This window comes from Oncorhynchus masou, chromosome 28 (genome assembly GCF_036934945.1).
Source record: "Oncorhynchus masou masou isolate Uvic2021 chromosome 28, UVic_Omas_1.1, whole genome shotgun sequence".
Classification (NCBI taxonomy): Eukaryota; Metazoa; Chordata; class Actinopteri; order Salmoniformes; family Salmonidae; genus Oncorhynchus; species Oncorhynchus masou.
The window spans coordinates 21,260,762-21,288,311 of record NC_088239.1 but is presented as its reverse complement, the minus strand read 5'-3'; the positions used below and the strand labels follow the sequence as shown (position 1 = coordinate 21,288,311).

General features: G+C 47.0%; 1 protein-coding gene across 6 annotated transcripts in view; it reads left to right on the top strand.

The window, feature by feature from the left end:
- LOC135517353 (microtubule-associated protein 4) overlaps positions 1-26,126 on the top strand; it is a 134,310-nt gene extending 108,184 nt beyond the window's left edge. For 2 of the 6 annotated variants that reach the window (XM_064941571.1, XM_064941568.1), the window contains 11 exons: positions 6,192-7,216; positions 7,620-7,871; positions 10,637-10,820; positions 11,052-11,114; positions 11,893-12,194; positions 13,463-13,525; positions 15,263-15,355; positions 16,283-16,364; positions 16,624-16,736; positions 25,398-25,575; positions 25,871-26,095. In XM_064941571.1, the coding sequence (XP_064797643.1) occupies positions 6,192-7,216; positions 7,620-7,871; positions 10,637-10,820; positions 11,052-11,114; positions 11,893-12,194; positions 13,463-13,525; positions 15,263-15,355; positions 16,283-16,364; positions 16,624-16,736; positions 25,398-25,575; positions 25,871-25,878 (2,363 nt within the window). In that variant the 3' untranslated portion in view covers positions 25,879-26,095. Of the gene's footprint in view, positions 1-6,191; positions 7,217-7,619; positions 7,872-10,636; positions 10,821-11,051; positions 11,115-11,892; positions 12,195-13,462; positions 13,526-15,262; positions 15,356-16,282; positions 16,365-16,623; positions 16,737-25,397; positions 25,576-25,870 lie in introns of all 6 variants that reach the window. The other 4 variants (XM_064941570.1, XM_064941569.1, XM_064941573.1 and 1 more) reach the window with 4 other exon arrangements.
- Positions 26,127-27,550: the final 1,424 nt, after the last annotated feature.

The following is a 27,550-nucleotide window of genomic DNA, read 5'->3' as shown; positions in this document are numbered from 1 at the left end:
TAAGATATTTTGACACGTTCAAACGTTTGTCTCAGTGTTCCTATGTGGCTCTCACTTTGTGCGCATGCATATGTCTCTGTGAGTAAGTGATCGATGTGGGTACGCTTGTGCGTAAGAAGCCTGTTACCCAGGGGGACAGAAAGCTGTAGAACCTTCCAGATCTCATCAGCCCAGCTCAAGTGTTTTGTTTTGTCCTCTCCGCGCTTAAGTCAGATCCACTCTACTGTATATGATCATGCAGTTACCAAGGACACAATGCACTACTGTCTGAAAGGGGGAGTGGAGGAAGGTTCAGGTCTGGATGTGATGGATACTTTAGGCTCATATATTAGCAACACTTTCCTGACCTCCGTCACATACAGAGTAGATTAGATAAATCCCTCTGCAATGACATGTCTTGCAGTCAAGGCTGCGGTGCAGTGGTAGCGCTGTGTGTGTGTGTCAGAGAGAGAAATACATCCAATCCAGAGAGGACCCCGTAAGTGTTTCCATGGTCAATGTGGATCATCCTTGTGTGTACATGTCAGGTGTCATGCCAGTCTACAGTAGGTAATGCCTAAGTCCTTCCAAAAGCTGCCTGTCCAACCTGACACCGTATGGAATCACTTTGATTAATAGCCTGGGTTTTGTCGTTTATTTCTGCCTTTGAAGTTGCCTTGTTGGATACAAGCCGTTGTGGTGACGAGATCCGCACCTGAGCCACACACCAAGTGAGCAGCTTAACATGAACAAAGAAAGGCTCCGTTTTCTGACAGTTAAATACAGTGAAACGCAATGGCATCCACTTTCACTAAATCACTCCAAACATTCCATAGGCGGCCAGCAGCTTCTTTGACGTGTGGAGAATAGTCACTAAGGAGGATCGTTCCTTTGGAAGGCACAGATACGTTGTCAAGGATTCTGCCTCGTAGCGGCTTCCGGGTGAGGCTGGAGGTAATGACTGTCTTTTAATAAGGCCACGTTCGCCTCGAGGATTGATCTTGTCATCTGAGGAACCAGAGAGAAATACCCAAGAAAATGGTCAGGTTATGCCTGTTTAAAGTAACTGTCCAGTGTCTCCAGATATCTATGAAATATGACTTATAATTAATTGCAATATGAGTGAAATAATTGTCCTTCCAAAAAAATGGTAATTATTATGTTAAAAATGTGTGTGTGTTGGTAAGGTGTGGGCGTACACCAACAACAGAAAGGTGTGGGCAAATACCGGTCATTAAAAATATTCATGTGACTAGACTGCTGATTGGCCAGCTGGCCAGCTCATCCTCTTCTGGAGGATAACATCATCCTCTATGAGGAAATGGCAAGCATTTTTTAAACGTCTGTTTGAGATACAAGTTTGTGGTGTTTTTGAAATGTTTTTTTTTCCTTCTCCAATTCATGATTTGGCCACAAATACGAGTATAGGATAAGTCAACAACATTATTTGGTTATGAGTTAACAGAATATTAACTTTTAAAATGAGATTTTCACTGGACAGTTACTTCATTGGTAGTTTTGAGTGTTAGTGTTGGAGCAGTGAGGGTTTTTCCTTATCTGATGCGACTCTGAAAATGATAAGAAGCAATCCGATGGTCTCAACATCCATGTGGAGATGTTGTCTTATCGCTGTCATGTTTTTCTGCCATAAAAAAAAATCTTAATTAAAAAGACCATAAAAGTGGTTTAAAGGCTGTTTAGCCACCTTAACAGAGCTTGAATTGTGTCTATGCTAATGTGTGGTCTAATGAACTGACCCGGCATAGAAAAGACTTGAGAGTTGTCTCCCACTGTGTTAGTTGGCTAACTGAAATGAGAGATGAGGGTGCCAGGCGGCTGTCTGTGAGATTTATTGGGATAGATATAATGGATTCACGGGTGACCGCCACAATGTCATCATATCTCCAGAAAATGTCTTCCCTCCCAATGATATCAGCGTCATAGGCTCTAAGAGTGATGAATGCTTCTAATCAGATGCTCCATTCATGATGTATTAATTCCCTTCTACTGGAGGGTTCAAAATGGCTGCTTGTTTACATTTAGCCCTGCTGCTCAGTGGTGGGGAGACTGAGACACAAAGTTGGCTGTTGAGGTTGTTTGAGTATGTTGGCTTCAGCGGCTTTATAGGTCCCAGCGCGCTCGGAGTACTCTGCATATCACCTTTGTTGGTATTCACCGGGTAATCCATAATTACCTCGTGAATGTAGCTTGAAAATCCACCGTGCTAAAGCTTCTCACAGGCTTTCTCAGGCTGGGAAGGAGAGAAGAGTGGGAGCAGAGTTGATGAGGTTGTTTTGAGGGTGGCTCTTCATACTGCTTCATAAATCAACCAAATAATGGGTTTGGGGTCAGTAGAAGTCTATTGGATCTCCAATGTCTTAGCTAATTAAGATATACAGTTTATATATGATTTATTAAGTCTGTTAAAGCTGTGGACTACAGAGACGAAGCCTCGTGTTGTTGTGCCTTGCCTCCTTCCATTCCCTTTGTCTTGTCGTGTAGCTTGACTGGATTTGGGTAAGCACTTTGTTTTGTGCCTCCATTATATTAGTCCACCTATTGGGTTCTCTGGCTGTCCACTGTTGTCCTCCCTTCTGAAGTTTGTGGAGCACTGTACCCAGTTATGTATGGCGTCTACCCCCCCCCCCCCCCACGATCCCCCACTTCAGGCAGCCCTTTGCCCTCTCCAATCTCTCATTTGGGTGCTTAGACAAAACACTTGAAAATGTATTATACAAAGGTAGGGATTTAGGTCTGAAGTAATTGAAGCGGGGTCAGTGGTAAATGGGTATCCTGCTTCCTCTGGGGTTTACTCTGACTGATTATGCTGATGTGAGGGAGGCGTTGTTAGCGGAATCGCTAACACTGCTAAAGAGCCTTTTCACCATTTGTCATCACAGTGTAGCTAATAGACTTTTAAGCTAATGGGAGGATACAGGATTCCTCAGTTTCTAGATATTAAGGGTTGAATGTGGCCATAGTGATAGCTCTATGGTATTTGTCCTTTGTTTTGAATAGACTCCCACAGGTTGTACAGTCACTACTTTCAGTGGACTTCTCCCAGCAATATTATCCAAAGGTCAAGTAATGCAGATGCTTAATAGCGGGGAAATATGAAAGTCTACGATATCTAATCCTCATTTTGGGTTGTTTATAATGGTGGATTAACAGTTTAACTCGGTTGACGCTGACACACTGCACAGCTGAGATATTATGCATGGCTGTATAACTCCACAAATCTCTGGAACAATATTGATTTAGTTGGTTATTTAGCCAGCAAGATACCGCTCTATTTTAAAAGGACTGAGCTATTTGCGCTTAGCCAATGAGGATTTGCGATCTTGTGGTGTAGTGGTTTCATTAGGCCGTCCTCTTGTCCAGGTGTTTAATGGGATAATCCCTGTAGCTCCGTATCATTATATCAATATAGTACAAATAAACAGAATAATAACTATTGACATTCCTTATAACTGGACTGAAAGCCGGGGGTACCATCAGTCTAGTCATTGTCATGGCTTTTCCAATCAATCCATTGACATTTACACTATATATACACAAAAGTATATGGACACCACTTGAAATGACTGGATTCGGCTATTTCAGCCACACCCATTGCTGACAGGTGTATAAAATTGAGCACGCAGCCATGCAATCTCCATAGACAAACATTCACAGTAGACTGGCCTTACTGAAGAGCTCAGTGACTTTCAACGTGGCACCGTCATATGATGCCACCTTTCCAACAAGTCAGTAAGTCAAATTTCTGCCTTGCTAGAGCTGCCCTGGTCAACTGTAAGTGCTGTTATTGGAAACCACTAGGAGCAACAATGGCTCAACCGCGTACTGGTAGGCCACACAAGCTCACAGAATGGGAGTGCTGAAGCGTGTAACGCATAAAAATTGTCTGTCCCTGGTTGCAACACTCCCTACTGAGTTCCATACTGCCTCTGGAAGCAACGTCAGCACAATAACTGTTCGTCAGGAGCTTCATGAAATGGGTTTCCATGGCCGAGCAGCCGCACACAAGCCTAAGATCATCATGCGCAATGCCAAGTTTCGGCTGGAGTGGTGTAAAGCTCACCGCCATTGACCAACTAATCTGGGTTTGGTGGATGGCAGGGGAACACTACTTGCCCGAATGCCAACTGTAAAGTTTGGTGGATGAATAATAATGGTCTGGGGCGGTTTTTCTGGCTAGGCCCCTTAGTTCGAGTGAAGGGATATCTTAACGCTACAGCATACAAGGACATGCTAGACAATTCTGTGCTTCCAACTTTGTGGCAAAAGTTTGGGGAAGCCTTTCCTGTTTCAGCATGATAATGCCCCCATGCACAAAGCGAGGTCCATACAGAAATGGTTTGTCGAGATTGGTGTGGAAGAACTTGATTGGCCTACACATAGCCCTGACCTCAACCCCATCGAACACCTTTGGGATGAATAGGAACGCCGACTGCGAGCCAGGTCTAATCGCCCCACATCAGTGTCCTCACTAATGTTCTTGTGGCTGAATGGAAGCAAGTCCCTGCAGCAATGTTCCAACATCTAGTGGAAAGCCTTCACAGAAGAGTGGAGGCTGTTATAGCAGCAAAGGGGGGACCAACTCCATATTAATGCCCATGATTTTGGAATGAGATGTTTGACAAGCAGGTGTCCACATACTTTTAGTCCTTTCCATGTCATCTAATGTCAGTTACTACTTTGGTTCTGAGCATCATTCCTACCGTGTGAGCTTGAGGCGTTGTGGGAACATTAAGGGCCTGGGGCCCTCTGGTGTGGAGCGGGGCAGTACCCCAGATGGCCTGCCCTCTACTGAGGCACCCAGGAGTGAGAGAGGAGGTGAAGGATGAGCTGCCTCTGGAGAGGGGGCGGCGCTGACAGCTAGAGGGATGGGAGGGGGCAGAGCTTCAGGGATATGTCCGGGAGAAAAGAGTGAATTAGGTGGGGGATTGTGTTTCACATACTGCACTTTGCTAGAACACTGTGTCACTATTGTCCTCTTGATGATTATTATTATACTCAGTGAAAGTATCAAGGCCGCAGAGCTTGTGTTTAGGCTAATAGGCTGCCTCTCATCTTTATCTCTGGGTGCCTGTGCTATGGTGAATTAGCTGTGTCCACCCCTCAGGCTGCCATGTCTGTGTGTCCAGCCCACAGCTGCTCAGTGACTAATGTGGCAGGACAGGCAGGCTGGCCTTCCACACTCTCACGGCCATATTTTACTCGACAACCATACTTTACTAGGCAAGCAAAGCACCATAACACATTTGCGGTGACCAAAGGGTCTTTATAAACTACTGCCACTTTCTGTCTGTGGAGTCTGTTCTGGCCTTACTGAAAACACTTGAAGATACAGTAGGGTTGGTGGAATGAGTTCAAAGCGACACTATGTAGTAATGCAATATGTATTCCAAATGAAATTGAATTGAGTTTGTGTGTTTGTCTTGTGTGCCGGTGTATGTGTATCTGCGTAGATATGTTGGTGTATGCATACATGTCTCTGGAATGCAAATGAGATTGTGTGTGTGTGTGTGCATTTGTCTGCCTGACTGTCGATCTGTCTGCCCGGCTGAATGTTGGTCTGTCTGCCTGACTGTCGATATGTCTGCCTGACTGAATGTCAGTCTGTCTGACTGACTGAATGTCGGTCTGCCTGACTGTCGGTCTGACTGTCGGTCTGTCTGCCTGACTGTCGGTCTGTGTAGACCGTATTGAGAGATGGTCATGGTCATTGGTTATGGTTTTTCCTCAGCTCTGCTGGTTGGTTGATTGCCAGGGTCAATGGCCATCTCTAAATCAGGCTTCGCCCACAGGATAATTCCACTCCAGACTTCCTGTGTGTCCAAAAAATGTAATCAGCCTGAGCTACTGTTGATTCATTCCATTATCAAAGGTGATTCACTTGTTCAAACTTCAGCAGAGATTGATCTTTGCATGCCTTTGAGCATGACTTTGGGACTATAGGATATCGTATGTGTGTGTGTGTATAGTGGTTAATCACTTCAAATGACATTAATGTCATCCGGTTTGGTCGCTGGCCTGTCTGTGGAGGTACTTGAGGTCAGCAAGGCATTTGGTTCTTTGTATTAATGATGATGTCATTCACATGATTGGTATGATTCTAAAATATGTTGTTTGCTCTCTCTCCTCTCTGTCTCTCTCTCTCCCTCTCTCTCTCTCTCTCCTCTCGCTCTCTCTCTCTCTCTCTCACACAGTCAAATCAGAGAAGATGGACAAACCAGAGAAAGAGGAGACGATGGACCACTTTGAGAAGTTGGACCAATTTGACATGTTGGATAAGCTCGATAAAGTGGAGAAGAAGGATTCGACTGGGAAGACTGAGGCGTCAGTGAAGGTGGCGTATGCAGGACCACTGGACAAAGGAGAGGAGATGGGTCAAATGGACAGGGCAGAGAAAACGGAGACGCTGGAGCCGGCAGAAAAGGTAGACAAAGAAGAAAAACCAGAGAAGGTGGATAAAATGGATAAGGGCGACAACACAGACAAGGTAGAGAAAACTGACAAAGTAGAGAAGATGGACAAGGTTGAAAAGCCTGAGGAGACTGAACAGAATATTGAAAAAATGGAGAAGACCCCAGAGAAACCGGAGACAGAGGTAAAGTTGGACACATTTGACAAGATGGAAACACAGCCTGGCAAGATGGAAACACAGCCTGGCAAGATGGAAACACAGCCTGGCAAGATGGAAACACAGCCTGGCAAGATGGAAACACAGCCTGGCAAAATGGAAACACAGCCTGGCAAGAAAGAAACACAGCCTGGCAAGAAGGAAACACAGCATGACAAGATGGAAACACAGCCTGACAAGATGGAAACACAGCCTGACAAGATGGAAACACAGCCTGACAAGATGGAAACACAGCCTGACAAGATGGAAACACAGCCTGACAAGATGGAAACACAGCCTGACAAGGAGAAGACAGATCATGTTGGAAAGGTAACAGTAACAGGTGAGAAAGAAACAGAAAATGTTGAGAAGCCCAAAGACAACGTTGGGAAGGAGGATAAGAAGCCAGAGAAAACAGAGCTGGCTCAGAAATTAAACAAGCAGGTTAAGGTGGAGAAATCGGAGAAAAAAGAGCTGAAAAGTCCGGAGAAAAAGATGGACAAGAAATCAGAGACCATTGATAAGGCCAAAAAACCTGCAAGTAAACCCTCGACCAATGGGAGCAGTGCCGCACCAAGCAAGGACCTGCCCAGTCCAGACAAGAAGACCAAGGTAGGCCACAGTCTAGATTTAAAGAGGAACATTATCAAATCATACATCACTCATGCTGCTAACGCTTTTTTTGCTACTTTTAAAGCCACGTATAGTTGTGAGATAGGACTATTGAAGTTAACAGAATGAAGTAATATCTGTCATAATCAACAATATGAAGAACAAGGAAAGGATGTTGGTCTTTGTTGTTATAGTGCTGATTTTAACTTGATGTAACTGAATAGAGTTGTTGTTTTTGTTCAGCTGGCAGTTCCATTTGTTGGTATTCTGTTGATTATGATTAAGGCTGCTTCTGCTGCTTTCTCCTGCTGCTACTGCTACTATCTTGTGTTTTGTTGTTTTCTTTCTCGCCTTTGTTCTTTGTTTCGCTCTTCATTTGTCTGGTGTGCGTTCCATCTCGCAGCCTGTTGCCGGGGCAACCAAACTGAGCGCCGCTAAGCCGCGGCCGAGCTCGGCAGCATCCGCTGGTGCTGCCGCCCCCAAACGCCCCACCCCTTCCTCCACCTCCACCTCAGCCACCCTCCTCAACAAAAAAACGCCCGTGCCCAAGGCCCTTACCCCCACTGCTGGCCCCAAGCGGCCTTCGTCCACAGTCAGCCGACCCACATCCGCAGCCACCGCCTCCACCACTGCGCCACGTGAGGTCAAGCCCAAGGTGAGTGGCCCTGCCCTGCTTTAGGGACAGCCGCAGTCCCCTCCACCTCCATAGCCACCCCTGTGTGGTGTCTCTGTGTCGGGAGAGGTACCTACCACTTCTCCCATGGCATTTCTTTCAACCTCCTATTCATCATCTTGCTGATCAGAAGAAGGAGCAGGTTCAGTTCTGTTTAGCATAAGTGTTAGTTCAGCTACTATGTTCATTTCCACAGGAGCTATAGACAAAGGCTCTGTTTTACTGCAGTGGTGCTGCTCGGAGCCTAATCTGCCTGTAATGTATCCACCTTCTAAACATGTCTCCTAGTAAGCCCTTGTGTCCCAGGTGCTGTGTGGCAGGATTACTCAGTGCAGGGTTCATAGAGGGTTCAATCATGCCCCAGGGCAGTGATTGGGGACATCGCCATGTGTAGGGTGCCATCTTTCGGATGGGATGTTAAACGGGTGTCCTGACTCTCTGAGGTCATTAAAGATCCCATGGCACTTATCGTAAGAGTAGAGGTGTTAACCCCAGTGTCCTGGCTAAATTCTCAATCTGGCCCTCAAACCATCACGGTCACCTAATAATCCCCAGTTTACAATTGGCTCATTCATCCCCCCTCCTCTCCCCTGTAACTATTCCCCAGGTCGTTGCTGCAAATGAGAACCTGTTCTCAGTCAACTTACCTGGTAAAATAACAGATTAAAAAATTTTAAAAAAATAGCGGGAAGGTCGGGCTGGAGGGTAGGGGGCCAGAGGAGGTGCAGCCAGCATTCATCACTCCTCCCTTGGCATTTACTAGAGAGACCCAGGGCCAAGCATCAGTCGCTCAAGGCTTCCCTCACCACACCTAAGTCTCTCACCTTCAGCCGTCAGCACTGCAGATACACACTACAATGTACATGATGTACCGCCACTTCTCTATCCTGTGGGTGTATTTGCCTTTAATGGCATATTAAGTAGCCTTGCATGGGAGCCCATCTCCTGTTTCTGTAGCGGAAGGCAGCTTGATGTGCAAGTACACCCCCTGGACAGGACGCTAGTCTATCGCAGAGCCTTACCCCATATCTGTCTTAGTGCTAAGCAGTGATGGATCAGGTCCCATTTTTACAGTCCCTTGGTATGTCTCGGCCCAGGATAGCACTCCCAACCTTCCAATCTCAGGGCTGGCATTCTAACCAATAACTACATATTACACTGCTGTTTAATATTGGAGTACAGTAATACAGTCTAGGTCAAAAGAGCGGGCGACTCGAGAGATCGCAGGACACGTTTGAATGAGAGGGGGAATGAATGAGGAGACGGCGCGGAAATCCAAGCTGTTTTCCATGCAAAGCCTCCCTCAGGCAGTGTATCTATGCATGGGGAAATCAGACACACAGCGCATTGGCATTCTCTTCTTATCCCTGGTTCCTAGTGCAATCTTTACATCAGCGCCAAGGCAACACACACCATGTTGAGACCTATCAACAGTGTACCTGCTTGAGGATTCTGGCGCGTGCTCGTTGTTGCCTTCGAGTTCCGATGCAACACATGCTTCCTGGACAAGATTGACTGGAGCCTTCGTTTGATAATGCTAATCTGAACTGTGCACTCTGAGGTTATATCTGGTGTTGATTCAGAGCCAGATCTTGCCATACACTGTATATAAGTGGGCCTGTGAAGTAACAGTGGTTGACTTTGGTTAGTTCAATTAATCAGGTGTGTTACTGGTTGGTTGGAAAAAGGTCTGGACTATCACCAGCCCCGTATGTATGATAATGGCCACCCCTGTTGTACACTGAGTATACAAAACATTAAGAACACCTGCTCTTTCCATAACATAGACTGACCAGGTGAAACCAGGTGAAGGCTATGATCCCTTATTGATGTCACTTGTTAAATCTACTTCAATCAGTTTAGATGAAGGGGAGATAACAGGTGAAATAAGGATTTTTAAGCCTTGAGCCAATTGAGACATGGGTGATTCAAAAGGGTGAATAGGCAACACAAAATATTTAAGTGCCTTTGACCAGGGTATGGGGAGTAGGTGCCAGGCACACCGGTTTGTGTGCCTGGCACCAAAGGGCATCCAACCAACTTGACACAACTATGGGAAGCATTGGTGTCAACATTAGAAAGGTGTTCCTAATGTGATCTATACTCAGTGTATGTGATGGCCCATAGTTGTTAGAGTGAACTTTGAGTTCCATACACACTCCAGGCAGGAATTATCTGCCATTTCCCTCTAGTGGTTGCTTGTTTTACTACAGGCAGTGACATTATTGCTTGTAAATTAAATTACTCCTCTTTTTTGGCTAAACAACACACGAGGGGTGAGGCAATCTAGAGGGCCCACTCTGTTGTGAAAATGCCCTATAGAGCAGTGCATTGAGGGAATACTTTTAGACACCATGGAGCCTGGCCCTTGAATGTCCTGCTTGGATATGATTGCAGAGGATTCAGTACAGGCTGGCCAGATGGCAATGAGAGAGATATGATAGCAATTACTCTATGAGGATTTGCTGATGCTTTTGTTGTACATCAAATACTAGATAGGCAAGTGGTTTTATAAATATAACATTATCCAATGTTCCTTTTTAGTAAGGAATGTAACATTACGCAACAAAGAGGTTCTTTGCCACAGCTTCAGTTTATGAGAGCGCCATGATGTACATTCAACCTTTTATTTGTTATTAAACTCCATTACTCCATTATTTGTAACTGAATAGTGCAGCTCCATCCTTCCCTCCCTTATGTATCTGTTTACCAAACGTCTCCCATTCCCTGTCTGTCTCTCCCTCCAGACGACCACAGAGAGGCGTCCTCTAGTGCCAAAGGCCACCGCCGCCTCCACGGCTCGAATTGCTGCCCCCAAAAACGGCACTGCCACCACGGCGACCACGGCAACCAGTAAACCAGCCACGGCGACCCGCACGCCCCTTGCATCCCGCACTGCCGGCAGCGCACCTGCAACCAGACGCCCACAGGGTGAGTCGCTATGTTGCACACTTACACATTTTTGAACACGCGTACACACAAACACACACACACCATGACCTATTGTTTTGGTGATTCAAAGTGTCTGACGTCTAGCCAGCAGAGTACCAAACTGTTTCTGTATTCCACAACGTGACTCCACTGCTTTGCCAAACAAACTTTGACAAGACAATAACAGGGAGCAACAGGTTGAACTCTGATCTCTTCTGTTCTGCCTCTTAGCATCAAAGACTGACAGCAAGCCAGGAGAGGACAAGAAGCCCAGCACTCTGAAGTCAACAACAGGTACAGAAGCTCTCCTCTTCGCTCCCCCCCCCCATTTTCTCTCTTATCTCTTATCTCCTCCAGCGCTAGTCCTTCAGCCAGACAGCCACAGTACTGTAACACCAGTTGAGGGATTGGGGGCAGAGAGAGACAGGAAATGAAGAGTGACAGTGTCATGCAGGAACACACAGATGAAGCATGAGGCTGGGACAAAGAGGTGGTGAAGTCGTGGAGAGAGAAGAAAGCAGCAGAGTGTAAAAAGCTCAACACAGCACACTCTGAGGATTACACTCCCCTACTGTTGACATGAGCTGCTGACACTGCCACTACGTCTCAACGTTGCATAACCGGCAACGCAGGCAGAAGCCCGTTACTATACGCATAAAGAGGGGATGATTTTCTGATCCGAGCATGTCTTTCTGCTCAGAAATAAGACTCTTTCAGGACGGATTGGACGGATCTAAGACTTAAGTCCTCGGCAGGGTACATTTAGTTCATCACGTGATGTCCGTTAGACATTTGGGAAGTGGGATAATAAACGTTGCAGTGCATACTGGGGTTTATGTTGCTACAGAGCAGAAAGGATACCTGCCTGATGTATGTTCCCAAAAAGGGTTTTCAAATTGTTGCTAATAGCATATTAACCATCACCTGATCTTAATCACAGAATAGTAAGAGTAGCGAAGAGAGCAGGTCTATATAATTTCTCTGAACTGAGTTGAAGTATTTTAGCATCTAAACGGCTTCTTTACCTGGTTGTTGATTGTCCTCTTTTCTCCTCCTCCTCCCTCCGTTCTAGCAGACTCCACCCGGCCCCGGACCAGCACCACCCGCAGCTCTATAGCTAGCACCACCAGCGCCACCCCCCGTGTCCGCCCCTCCACCACCAAACCTGCCCCCTCCTCCTCCTCCACAGTATCAGAGAAGAAGACGACTGTGCCCCGCGTCCCCCGTCCCACCACCACCAGCACCACCACGGGCAGTGCCAACGCCACGCGTACCACCTCCCGCCCAGGCACAGCCCCTGCACCAGACATTCGCAATGTGCGCTCCAAGATCGGCTCCACGGACAACATGAAGTACCAGCCCGGAGGGGGGAAGGTAAGGGGTTGTGCATCAGTGGTAGATGCAGATACCCGTATCATTTATGCGGCTCCACGTTTAATATTTCCAAGGCTTATTGGTCAGGTTGTGTTTTAGTCATTATATTAGTAAAATAGATATTGTTTCACAGATGGGCTTGTTTTACAGACAATGTCATGATGATTTTGTGTAGGGCTCTGTAGTGATAGTGTTCACAGTCTAATGCAGGGGTGTCAAACATACGGCCCGGGGGTCCTATCCGGTCCTTGGGTGGTTTGAGTAAAAAATGAATTAACAGAACAAATTATTTTTTGGGGGGGGAATGAACTTGAATACTTTAAAATGATTAAATATACTTTTAAATGCAATGGAAACTGTGTATAAATAAGAATGGACCTACATTCATACAGTTTCTTGACTGTAACCAGCTCGAGAATAATCACCCAAATGACTATTAGGGAGCATCGGAAAATCAAAAACGATGGATAGAGGACTATTTTTTGCAAATTCTGGCGGCAAGGAAATACAACCAATTTTCAGTGCGGGACTCCAGATCTCATTGAAGACTGAATGCTGCCCCTGGGGCAAAATTAGTTTGACACCCCTGGTCTAATAATGGTTTTGCCTCCCTCAGACAGGTTATGTTCAGTAGTTGAAGCTCCAGCTAACACGGAATTTTCCATAGTGCACTTCTCCTAATGCCACATCCCGTAGCAGAGCTTTCCCTGTTAACAACCCCTCCTAGTTTCTTCTCCCAGACAACTGGTCCCAGCTTGTCTCATATTTTACCCTTTGCGATCCAAAATAGTTCCCAGTTAACTTCAGTTAACTCAGTGACTTCCTCCATAAATCTCCATTTGATTCAATTCACCATCTTGCACTCATGCTGACATCTCACCCCATTCTCTACATCCACCTATACACTACTTTACCTCTCACTTCCTTTTCTACGGCTGAGACCCCTTATACATTATAAGTCCTCCTAACACGCTTTTTAGCCAGATACACTATGCCTTCACTTCTACTGTCAAGTGTCAACATGGTGGCATAACCAAGTCCAACGTTGGAATGACCTATAACAACGTTGAAAGACATATGGTGCCACATGTTGAGCGATGGACCCCAAACTGCATGTCAAAGAAAATGCAGATTTTCTTTGTTCTCTGAAATAAACCGAGCCCTGCTGCTTTGGATACAGCATCAGAATAGAGGAGGTAGTTCTGCGGACTCCTGCTGCCCTATGTCCTGTGTGTTGTATTGACCCAGGTTGGGGCTTGTCTCCCCAGGTCTCTGGCAGGAGCGACGCCCTGGCCAAAGGCTCCTCCTCCAAAGAGACCAGCGAGGCCAAAGTGAGTTCACCCCCCATACCTACCCCTATCTCTTCAAATATCTCTCTCTTCCTCACCCTCTGTTTACTACTCTCACTTTCTGTCTCTCTCTCTTTGTATGTCTCATTGTGTTGTCTCTCACCCGCTCCTTCTCTGTCAACCTCTCTCTTTCTTCTCTTCCCCTTTCTCTCTCATTCTTTGTCTCTCTATCCTCTTGTCATTTTCTTCTAAAGTGAGATACATTTCCTCCAAGCTGTTCATCTCTCTGACCTCTGTTTTGTAGGTTAGAATATTGTGGTTTTGCAGGTTTTTTTATTGCCATATTTCATTGTTCACAAACACAAACACTCACTCATCTCTGGTTATCCCTCATTCACTGCATGGACTGACTGAAGGGCAGCTGTCTAAAACAGATGTTTAGGTGACTGACTCACCGACTGACCGACACCATACTGGTGCGCACCGGTGACTATGTCTTTACAGCCAGACAGTTCTGGAGTTACCAACATCAACGTGAGGTTTTGTGGGAGCGGACCACACCCGAAGAAGAATCATGCGTTTGAAATACAATCCTTCTGATTCATGTTGCGTCTTAGATTTCGCCTCAAAAACATTTGGTTAGGTTATTGTTTACAGTAGACATGGAAGAACGGTCAATGAGATACCAGATCAGGTGGCATACCCTCGGAGGGGAGGCACGCGTCCGTGGTAGAGCGCTAAGCATACTAACACACTGCCTTGCTACAATCTCTCTCCTCACAAGACTTCATACAGTAACGCAAGGCTAAAGCCAGACCCAGAGAGCCAGGAGTCCATATTAACAATGTTGCTTGACAGCAATACGAATACTGTATATCCCTGGTTTTAAAATGGTCCTGAACCTAAAGCAAAGTATTAAAGTTGGCCTACCCTGTGGCAAAGTAGGGGCTGGAGGGCTGTGATAAGTCATTGTACAGTAGCGTATGTCTGCACTGTAGACGGAGGATCCGGACGGAGAGACTTTCTGAGTTCTGCTCCGTCACAACCTCCACGAAAGCTCTCCATCCCCCTAATTGCCACAACATAATGATAACCAGAGGGCTCCTATGGCTGTCAAGGATCTGAGCTTAAGCCTGCTACTGCCTAGTATCTGTTTGTCTGTGTATGTGTGGTTCCTTTGCTTAACTGTCAGCTGTGATCTCTAACTAAGATGTCTGTATGAAATGTAGTACTTTTCCTGTCTAAACCTAACTACTGGGTTTGTGGGTTCATGGTACCAATGTCATGTTGTCACTGTGCGATTGTCCGTCTATGTGCCAACCAGTATGAATGTGTCAATATGGCAGAATATCACCAAAGTGAATTTTAAACGGAGACATTCACTTCAGCCATTCACTTAAGCCCATTAAAAGGGCATACAGTATGCATAGCAATATCACAATTCAGGCAGTCGGACACAGTTATAGTAATTATCACTGTAACAACACACGTTAGCGCCAACATACAATACATTACAGGTGAAACAATCACCGTGATAATACATTCACATGCCTGTTTCAATAATCTATTTTAATACCGTAGCAATTGAGCATCTTCAAAGGGCAGGTGTAGATGTGGGACCCCGCATGCGTGTGTCAATAGACGTCTGTGTGTGTGTGGCCTCTAGACGCTTCTGCGCTCCTTCTCTTCCTTCCTCGTCACAGCTCGCCCCCACCCGACCCTCCCTCTAACCCCCACAGTGAATCTACTCTTCCTCTCTGCCTGCTCTATGCTTTGTAGGTTCAGATAGTCTCCAAAAAGCTGGACTTCAGCCACGTCACCTCACGCTTGGGTTCCAAGGACAATATCAAGCATGTTCCTGGTGGAGGGAAGGTTAGTACCGGATTGCGGCTTAGCTTGAATGGCCCCCAACCCTACACGGCCGACCGCACGTCATGACCACTAAAGAGCTCGGGGCGGGGGGGTTATCTTCTGAAGACCCCACTGGAACAGGCTGAACATCACTCATACAAAAAAAAAAACTTCTGCAGACCTCAAAATGTCTGAGTCACGGTTCTATCATTGACAAATTTGGTTCTAGTCTAGGAAATGCTACAGTGCTGCCGCCCTTTTGGCACTGGCACAGTCATTGCCTGAAAGCATCGCTCCTGCCGAATGACACCACCGAACGCTTTTAAGACGTCACTCTTATTCACCGTTTTTTTGGGGGGGGGGGCCTTGGCAATAAGAGGCTGTTTTATGATGTGGCTTTTGGACAGCATGGTGTCTCTAGCTAACCCTCCTCCGGAGTACCTGCTACTGTCCATGGCTTAGACCAGTGTTTCCCAACTCCAGTCCCTCCAACAGCACACATTTTTGTTGTAGCCCCAGATAAACTCACCTGATTTAACTCATTGAGAGCTTGATGATTAGTTGACAAGATTAGTTGACAAGCTTTTCCGGGGCTACAATTGGGAAACACTAGAGTTGTAAAACACTGGCATAGACTCTACCTGTCGCTGTTTCTAACTCACTCAACACCAATCAAACACCACCCTTACCTGTCTAACCTCTGACCTGCCCAGACACTCAACTCTGATTGGCTCTCTATGCAGACTTCCTCCTTTGATTGGTTGTGCGCGTGCTGCTACTGTATGCAGTGGACACATGAGTACATGAGTTTTCCCAAGAACAGATGGCTAAAGATAAAGCTGAATAGGTTCAACTGCATGGCGAAGAAGATGGCCGTCATGGATCTTTGACGGGTGGTCATTCATTTCCTCTTCTGTGTGTGTAACTGGGTCTAATGTATATTTGCAGGTACAGATACTCAACAAGAAGGTGGATCTAAGCAAAGTGACATCGAAGTGTGGCTCCAAGGCCAACATCAAGCACAAGCCTGGTAAAGGCCCTCTTGGTAGACCTGTTGAGTTGCCATACTGAATGTACACTGTAATGCATGTGTTGTGTATGTTTCTGTGTGTTTTATTGACCAGAGCACATTACTGTCATTATATGCTCAAGATGTTATTAAGGACCATTCAAATGTGACTACCAAAGATGATTATAATGATTAAGCAGAACAACAACTGATCTCTGTTCTGCGGACCTGTGCAGTGTGTATTGTCTGTGCTGTCCCATTGACTGTGTGTGTCCTGTAGGGGGCGGCGATGTGAAGATCGAGTCCCAGAAAGTGAACAACAAGGATCAGGCTAAGTCCAAAGTGGGCTCAATGGACAACCTCTGTCACGAGCCCGGCGGTGGTAACATCAAGGTGAGGTCACTGGACAAAGGACCCTCACACTGAGTGACTGCTTTATACTCCTACTTTCACGCTGACAGTTTACTGTCAGACACCTGTCCCCAGTATAGTCTATTACATCTGGTGCATCAGATCAGATGTTCAGCCTGTGTCAAATGGTAAATTCCAGAAAACAACTTAGAAATGTGATCTCCACAGTGATAGCATTCGGAAAACATTTTAGTGAAGATAGCCATTGAGCATGGCACAGGTACGGTAAGTTATTACAATACATTGTGGACAATACTGTCTGTGGAAAGTGTCGCTCCCCACAGGAGGGAGAGACTTTCTTTAATGATACATCCTCATTTCATTAAATCCTCACCACCACCACCCCCTTCAAAAAGACAAATATCCCCTGTGCTGCGTACTCACCTTGTCCTTTACCCCACGATACAAAACAACATCACACATCACAATAACCAAAACCTCACCAATTCTGCAACCGTATATCCAACCCATCTTCCCCAGCTATACAGACGGCCTCCCCAACACACCATGTATCCAACCCATCTTCCCCAGCTATACAGACGGCCTCCCCAACACACCATGTATCCAACCCATCTTCCCCAGCTATACAGACGGCCTCCCCAACACACCATGTATCCAACCCATCTTCCCCAGCTATACAGACGGCCTCCCCAACACACCATGTATCCAACCCATCTTCCCCAGCTATACAGACGGCCTCCCCAACACACCATATATCCAACCCATCTTCCCCAGCTATACAGACGGCCTCCCCAACACACCATGTATCCAACCCATCTTCCCCAGCTATACAGACGGCCTCCCCAACACACCGTATATCCAGCCCATCTTCCCCAGCTATACAGACGGCCTCCCCAACACACCGTATATCCAGCCCATCTTCCCCAGCTATACAGTATCCAACCCACAGACGGCCTCCCCAACACACCATGTATCCAACCCATCTTCCCCAGCTATACAGACGGCCTCCCCAACACACCATGTATCCAACCCATCTTCCCCAGCTATACAGACGGCCTCCCCAACACACCATGTATCCAACCCATCTTCCCCAGCTATACAGACGGCCTCCCCAACACACCATGTATCCAACCCATCTTCCCCAGCTATACAGACGGCCTCCCCAACACACCATGTATCCAACCCATCTTCCCCAGCTATACAGACTGCCTCCCCAACACACCGTATATCCAGCCCATCTTCCCCAGCTATACAGACGGCCTCCCCAACACACCATGTATCCAACCCATCTTCACCAGCTATACAGACGGCCTCCCCAACACACCATATCTCCTGAAACATCTTCCACAGCTATACAGACGGCCTCCCCAACACACCATATATCCAGCCCATCTTCCCCAGCTATACAGACTGCCTCCCCAACACACCATATCTCCTGAAACATCTTCCCCAGCTATACAGACGGCCTCCCCAACACACCATATCTCCTGAAACATCTTCCCCAGCTATACAGACGGCCTCCCCAACACACCATATCTCCTGAAACATCTTCCCCAACACACCATATCTCCTGAAACATCTTCCCCAGCTATACAGACTGCCTCCCCAACACACCATATCTCCTGAAACATCTTCCCCAGCTATACAGACGGCCTCCCCAACACACCATATCTCCTGAAACATCTTCCCCAGCTATACAGACGGCCTCCCCAACACACCATATCTCCTGAAACATCTTCCCCAGCTATACAGACGGCCTCCCCAACACACCATATATCCAACCCATCTTCCCCAGCTACAGACGGCCTCCCCAACACACCATGTATCCAAACATTTTCCCCAGCTATACAGACGGCCTCCCCAACACACCATATCTCCTGAAACATCTTCCCCAGCTATACAGACGGCCTCCCCAACACACCATATCTCCTGAAACATCTTCCCCAGCTATACAGACGGCCTCCCCAACACACCTGAAACATCATCTTCCCAGCTATACAGACGGCCTCCCCAACACACCATATCTCCTGAAACATCTTCCCCAGCTATACAGACGGCCCCCCCAACACACCATATCTCCTGAAACACCAGCTATACAGACGGCCTCCCCAACACACCATATCTCCTGAAACATCTTCCCCAGCTATACAGACGGCCTCCCCAACACACCATATCTCCTGAAACATCTTCCCCAGCTATACAGACGGCCTCCCCAACACACCATGTATCCAACCCATCTTCCCCAGCTATACAGACGGCCTCCCCAACACACCATGTATCCAACCCATCTTCCCCAGCTATACAGACTCCTCCCCAACACACCATGTATCCAACCCATCTTCCCCAGCTATACAGACGGCCTCCCCAACACACCATGTATCCAACCCATCTTCCCCAGCTATACAGACGGCCTCCCCAACACACCGTATATCCAGCCCATCTTCCCCAGCTATACAGACGGCCTCCCCAACACACCATGTATCCAACCCATCTTCCCCAGCTATACAGACGGCCTCCCCAACACACCATGTATCCAACCCATCTTCCCCAGCTATACAGACGGCCTCCCCAACACACCATATATCCAACCCATCTTCCCCAGCCAGACGGCCTCCCCAACACACCATATATCCAACCCATCTTCCCCAGCTATACAGACGGCCTCCCCAACACACCATATCTCCAACCCATCTTCCCCAGCTATACAGACGGCCTCCCCAACACACCATATCTCCTGAAACATCTTCCCCTATAAGACGGCCTCCCCACACCATATCTCCTGAAACATCTTCCCCAGCTATACAGACGGCCTCCCCAACACACCATATCTCCTGAAACATCTTCCCCAGCTATACAGACGGCCTCCCCAACACACCATATCTCCTGAAACATCTTCCCCAGCTATACAGACGGCCTCCCCAACACACCATATCTCCTGAAACATCTTCCCCAGCTATACAGACGGCCTCCCCACACACCATCTCCTGAAACATCTCATATCTCCTGAAACATCTTCCCCAGCTATACAGACGGCCTCCCCAACACACCATATCTCCTGAAACATCTTCCCCAGCTATACAGACGGCCTCCCCCACACCATATCTCCTGAAACATCTTCCCCAGCTATACAGACGGCCTCCCCAACACACCATATCTCCTGAAACATCTTCCCCAGCTATACAGACGGCCTCCCCAACACACCATATCTCCTGAAACATCTTCCCCAGCTATCTCCCCAACACACCTGATCTCCTGAAACATCTTCCCCAGCTATACAGACGGCCTCCCCAACACACCATATCTCCTGAAACATCTTCCCCAGCTATACAGACGGCCTCCCCAACACACCATCTTCCCCAGCTATCCCCAACACACCATGTATCCAACCCATCTTCCCCAGCTATACAGACGGCCTCCCCAACACACCATGTATCCAACCCATCTTCCCCAGCTATACAGACGGCCTCCCCAACACACCATGGCCTCCCCAACACACCATATATCCAGCCCATCTTCCCCAGCTATACAGACGGCCTCCCCACACCATGTACACCCACGGCCTCCCCAACACACCATGTATCCAACCCATCTTCCCCAGCTATACAGACGGCCTCCCCAACACACCATATATCCAGCCCATCTTCCCCAGCTATACAGACGGCCTCCCCAACACACCATGTATCCAACCCATCTTCCCCAGCTATACAGACGGCCTCCCCAACACACCATATCTCCTGAAACATCTTCCCCAGCTATACAGACGGCCTCCCCAACACACCATATCTCCTGAAACATCTTCCACGGCTATACAGACGGCCTCCCCAACACACCATATCTCCTGAAACATCTTCCCCAGCTATACAGACGGCCTCCCCAACACACCATATCTCCTGAAACATCTTCCCCAGCTATACAGACGGCCTCCCCAACACACCATATATCCTGAAACATCTTCCCCAGCTATACAGACGGCCTCCCCAACCCCATATCTCCTGAAACATCTTCCCCAGCTATGTATCCCCAACACACCATATCTCCTGAAACATCTTCCCCAGCTATACAGACGGCCTCCCCAACACACCATATCTCCTGAAACATCTTCCCCAGCTATACAGACGGCCTCCCCAACACACCATATCTCCTGAAACATCTTCCCCAGCTATACAGACGGCCTCCCCAACACACCATATCTCCTGAAACATCTTCCACAGCTATACAGACTGCCTCCCCAACACACCATATCTCCTGAAACATCTTCCCCAGCTATACAGACGGCCTCCCCAACACACCATATCTCCTGAAACATCTTCCCCAGCTATACAGACGCCTCCCCAACACACCATATCCCCAACACACCATATCTCCTGAAACATCTTCCCCAGCTATACAGACTGCCTCCCCAACACACCATATCTCCTGAAACATCTTCCCCAACACACCATATCTCTCATCTTCCCCAGCCATACAACGGCCTCCCAACACACCATATCTCCTGAAACATCTTATCACACCAGCTATACAGACTGCCTCCCCAACACACCATATCTCCTGAAACATCTTCCCCAGCTATACAGACGGCCTCCCCAACACACCATATCTCATGAAACATCTTCCCCAGCTATACAGACGGCCTCCCCAACACACCATATCTCCTGAAACATCTTCCCCCCAACACACCATATCTCCTGAAACATCTTCCCCAGCTATATCTCCTGAAACATCTTCCCCAGCTATACAGCCTCCCCAACACACCATATCTCCTGAAACATCTTCCCCAGCTATACAGACGGCCTCCCCAACACACCATATCTCCTGAAACATCTTCCCCAGCTATACAGACGGCCTCCCCAACACACCATATCTCCTGAAACATCTTCCCCAGCTATACAGACGGCCTCCCCAACACACCATATCTCCAGCAGAAACAACACCTGTACTTTTTTTGTTTTACAAATTCACCCAACAGACTCCTCTGACCTGCATCTCTGGCACCAATTAAATTAAGCGAGCCTAGCCAAAGAGTCTCCATAAAAAGTGGGAGAAAAGCCAGCAAAGAAAGAGACCAATAGCAAAGCTCAAAAAGCCCCAGTGCCAGAAAGAAACTATTCATCTAAACAGCATCTGAAGGTAGACCCTTACGCACGGTGGTTGTGACCAACTTCCTAAACCTAACACATTTCCTGAGTGAGAGGACACCATGCTCCTTGTTTTTCATAGTGTGTTTGAGGTGGGACCAAGCCATTGTTTTACAAATCACAAGTAAGTCTCAAGTCAGGTCTCAAGTCTTTAACTTTGAGTTTCGAGTCCTAAACAAGTCATAATGTGCTCTTCACCAAATGTAATAGAATTTCATATTTTTAACCAGAGTAATAGTTAGTATATTACATTTACGCAAATCATGAATGCTTTTAAAAATATCTATATATTTATTAGTTTCTAAAGAAATTTTATTTTTCCATGGAAACAATAGTGATCGACTATCGAGAATCGCTATGGGGCGCAGTCGGGCGATGTAGGCTTGTACTCAATCGCCCAACCTTGTTTTAGGAACATCAGGCAAGATTGAGGTTACCAAGTGGCTAGCCAGTTGTAGCTCAATCTGGGGTGGAATGATCACATTCCTACACTGACTGGCTGTGTGGAGGCTCATTGATTTAACGTTACATTAGCCTACATGATACACTAGTAAGGTAATAAAATATATAGCTCTCGGCTATATTAGCCGCGGCTTACCGTTCTTTGTGCAGCTTCAAATGTCAAACAAAGTTGGAAATTGTTGCGCCTCCGTCTGTAATTTTCTTCCTGCATGTTTTGCAAGTTACGATCTGTTTTTTTTGTTGATACAGCGTCGTCTTTATATCCGAAAATAATAATTTGGGGTATCATCTTTCCAAGGGCTCCATCTGAATTCACCTGCCGATGTTCCTCTACACTGCCACGCACTTTTTCTCAGCTGGCACAATTTGATTGGCTGCTGTCCGATTCCAACTGTCATCCGTTAAATGAAGAGTTGATGCGCTGCACACTTTTTTTAATAGCATCATTTTTAATATTTGGGCTTAGGGAGGATATCAAGTCAGGTCGAGTCATAAGGCTCAAATCCAAGTCAAGTCACGAGTCATTGATGTTGAAGTCAAAGTCGAGTTGCAAATCATCATATTTGTCCAAGTCATATGACTCGAGTCCACACCTCTGGCGTGTTGTACTGATCTTACAAACTTTACCGGATCACAAAAAAAAGCTTCAAGATTCCTTTTTCCCTTCGGGATTATTCAGGAACCTTGACAGTTCCCTAACCTTGTACTTTGACCCCTCTGCCTGACTGACTGTCAGCTCTGGACCCATTGAGTCTGAAAAGAAAGCGACCTTCTCGTCCTTAGACTCACCCTCCTCCTCCGCATCTCCATCTCCCATCCTGACCACCTGCCCTTTCTCTCTAGCTGCCCCCCCCCCCTGGCACCAAGCAAAGGTTCCTTAGTGCCTCTCCCCTCCCACCTCCTTTCTTCTCCCCCTTTTTCATTTTCCGCTTGATACCCTCCTCCACCACCCCTATTCACTTGCCCTTCCCCACTATACACTCCTCATCCACTAGCATAACCTGACTAGGCCCAGCCTCATCTACACCACCCTCCATTACATGACTAGACCCAGCCTCATCTACACCACCATCCATTACATGACTAGACCCAGCCTCATCTACACCACCATCTATAGCCTGACTAGATCCAGCCTCATCTACACCACCCTCCATTACATGACTAGACCCAGCCTCATCTACACCACCATCTATAGCCTGACTAGATCCAGCCTCATCTACACCACCCTCCATTACATGACTAGACCCAGCCTCATCTACACCACCATCTATAGCCTGACTAGATCCAGCCTCATCTCCACCACCCTCCATTACATGACTAGACCCAGCCTCATCTCCACCACCCTCCATTACATGACTAGACCCAGCCTCATCTACACCACTCTCCATAACCTGCCAAGACCCAGCCTCATCTCCACCACCATCCATTACATGACTAGATCCAGCCTCATCTACACCATCCATTACATGACTAGACCCAGCCTCATCTACACCACCATCTATAGCCTGACTAGATCCAGCCTCATCTACACCACCCTCCATTACATGACTAGACCCAGCCTCATCTACACCACCATACGTTACATGACTCGAGCCAGCCTCATCTACACCACCAATTACATGACTATATCCAGCCCCATCTACACCACCATCTATAGCATGACTAGACCCAGCCTCAGCTACAGCACCATCTATAGCATGACTAGACCCAGCCTCAGCTACACCACCATCTATAGCATGACTAGACCCAGCCTCAGCTATAGCACCATCTATAGCAGGACTAGACCCAGCCTCATCTACAGCACCATCTATAGCAGGACTAGACCCAGCCTCAGCTACTGCACCATCTATAGCAGGACTAGACCCAGCCTCATCTACAGCACCATCTATAGCAGAACTAGACCCAGCCTCAGCTATAGCACCATCTATAGCAGGACTAGACCCAACCTCCACTATAGCACCATCGATAGCAGGACTAGACCCAGCCTCATCTACAGCACCATCTATAGCAGGACTAGACCCAGCCTCAGCTATAGCACCATCTATAGCATGACCAAGGAAAGAATCAAGAAAATAAGTAAGGACAGAGCCCTCCACACGGCCTCTCAACTACAAAACACTCCCAGAGAGAGAGAGAGGCAATGCGGGGGAAAGCATAGCATTGAGTTTATCCATGTTTGTGCTCTTTTCTCACTGTGTTCATAACAATACTCAAAGAATGAAGTCCATTTATCAGTCACATGACCAGCATCTCCATGGATGCACCGTTCATCTCCTCTGGCACTGTGAATGAATATTGATATTTCTGCATGCAGTGCATACTGTACACAGTTGATAATGAACACATACACATATTGACATGTTCTCAGTTGGTCCTCAATCACACTCTTTGGACACATACTATATGACTATTTCAGAGATGTTATAATATACCTGCACATACAGTACCTTTCAGCTTGCACCAGCAGTATACGCAACACTTGCACAATCCATGATAACATGTTTAATTTGGTGCTCTCTATGGTTTAGGTATGCACATTTCTTTTGAATGAAAATGGTGATAAAACCCAGGGTTTAATGGTGCGGGTGATGTGTAGTGTTGTGTTGAAACACACACACGTTTACCAAACCATCTAGCTTCCCATGGATGTTGTTATTTATTCCTTCCCTTGTGGTCTTTTTGTGAAATAGAGACACGTGTTTTATGTACCCAGAGCTACTGGACACATAAGCCCCTGTCTAAAGATAATTATAATTATTATTATTCTAAAGAAATTTCAGATTTAGCTGAATAATATATTCCATATCCAAAGCCAGCTCTCATCTAATATGTTTGAGTAAATATAGCTCTTTTATTTTCCACAATATTTGATACCGTCAGACCACTGGACCTATTTTAGCTTTTATGATTTTCTACCATTTTTATTTCCCTCATTGAAGACATCCTCAGTGCCTACCATGTTTTGTTTGAGTACGCTTGTAGTTAATATCTCATCTGTCCTACTGTACACACACTGCAACCCCTTCTTCTATTCCATTGCAACCCCCCCACCCAATTGACACCCTGCTACTGTATGCATCTTTAGGCTGAGGGAGCCGAGGAGACGGCAGAGGAAAATGGGGCTCCCTCCAGTGATGCCTCAGCCAAGGTGCCAGGGCAGGCAAGCAGCCCCGCCCAGGAGAATGGGGTGAAGGAGGGTGCCCCCTGCGGAAGCCAGGGCATCCATGACCCCCAGGGCTTTGACTCGCGCATCCCTGAGACAAGTAAGTGTGCCGTCCAAACCGAACAGTCCTCTGCCTGTCCTCTCTCCACTAGGGCTGCGTCCCACTCCTTCCTCCTCATTCTCTCAGACTCCTATCCCTTGATGTGAGCTAATATGAGGCCTCCCAAATGTTCTTTATGATTGTCTGGTCTGGAGAGGGGCCTTATGAAGGGGCAAATTTGGATACAAAATAAGCAGAGATGGTCTCTTATCTAAATGACTTTGAGACTTTCATATTTATTTTGTGATTTACATGTCCCTGACCACCCCATTACCTTTGACTTCTTATTTTACAGGCTTCTAATTCTTCTTTGTGCTATCCATCTACCCTCTTCATATTAACCCCCTCAACATCTCCTATGTCCCCCACTCCTCTCTCCTTCTCTCCTCTTTCCCATTCTTTCTGTCCCATTTACACACTTCCTGCTGCAGATTGAGTCTTTGAAGCTCAACTTCCGCGAGAATGCCCGCTCTCGCACGGACCACGGCGCCGACATCATAACCTGGCCAGCCCTGGGAGACAGCCCCTCACACCCACAATGCAGCGTCTCTCTCAACGACTCCCTGACTTCTGCTGGCAACCCCCGCTGCCCCCTCCCTCCTCCCCCCGCTGGGACAGGGGGGCAACGGCACGCTAGCAGGACTCAGGTCATGACCCTCAATCCCACATCCAAACACCTCACCCATGTATCATTCTCTTACTACGCCTAAACCTGCGCTTACCTACCTACCGCTGTCCTGTGTTCCCATTGGATGAGCTGACATTGTACATACAGTAGACCAAGCTTCAAGCAGGTTGGGATAACATTGGGAGGGGAACGGAGGCTTGCCATGTTAACTGTGAAGTCTAATTCATGTTTCCTTACCTCTCCAAGAGCATAACATGGCAGTTGCAGCGTACAGTAGCAAAAATCAGTCTTATCTAGTATTACAGTACGTCCTAGTGCCGTTTTAGTGAGAGTAATCTACCAGGCATCGCCATCCCTGAACACACCTGTTTGGTTCACATAGACACCCCCAATGGGAAACCTTCCTAGACTCACCTGTGGGTTATGTACGCAGACTAATATGTGTGTAGAGCCCTTTTACTTGTGAGCATGTAGGGCTGTGGTGTGTTCCCAATAACCATTGATTAATTTACTCACTATTCACCAACCATCGACTCATTCACTCACTGCCTCACCTCCCTCCTCTCTCATATCCATGTACCCAGAGTCCAGGTCCCTCTTTTTCACTGTCCAAGGGTTAAATACATTTTGTTTTTAAAGAGCACTCACAAAATATTAGTAAACTAGTAGACTGTACTTGAACAGTAGGCTATTTAACTCTTTAAACGGTGTGTTTGTGATGGTGTGTTTGATTGAATAATACTGTAACAATGAGCTGTGGCGTTCTGTTCTGTTTACTTTTACATGAGTTTATTTTCCTCATCAGCTTAGTTTTAAGGTTTGTTTCATTATTTTCTTCTTTCGTTTTATTTCCCGTGTAAGAAATATGGTGGATGGTCTCTGCCAACAGGGCTCAGAAATCCTCTTGAATACACTCACATATATTTTTCTCGAAACAAAGGCACACAGTCATGAAGATGCGTCTCCGTTTAGGGCGTTGAGACTGAGAAAGCATGTCAGGGGTGTGACGAGGGAGACAGACAGATAAAAAAGGGAGACAGCGAACACTGAGGCGTAGTGACGTAAAGACGGGTCCTCTTCAGTGTGTTAAGACAACAATGTGATGTGTCAGAATAGTGCTGTCTAGGAAAACTCCAGAGGGTAATAGAATGTTAAGGTGAATTATGTGAAGGAAAGTGTCTTGGAGGTTGGTGGAGCGATGTGTCTTGTACTGTACGTGCCTCCTGTCCTGCTTACCTGAAACTGGGATGGGACTCGGGCTGGAAGCTCAAGCTGATGGACCCTTGTCCCTGGAGTGACACAGACAGACAGAATGTCATAGTTGAAAATGAAACCGCACGGTGGCAC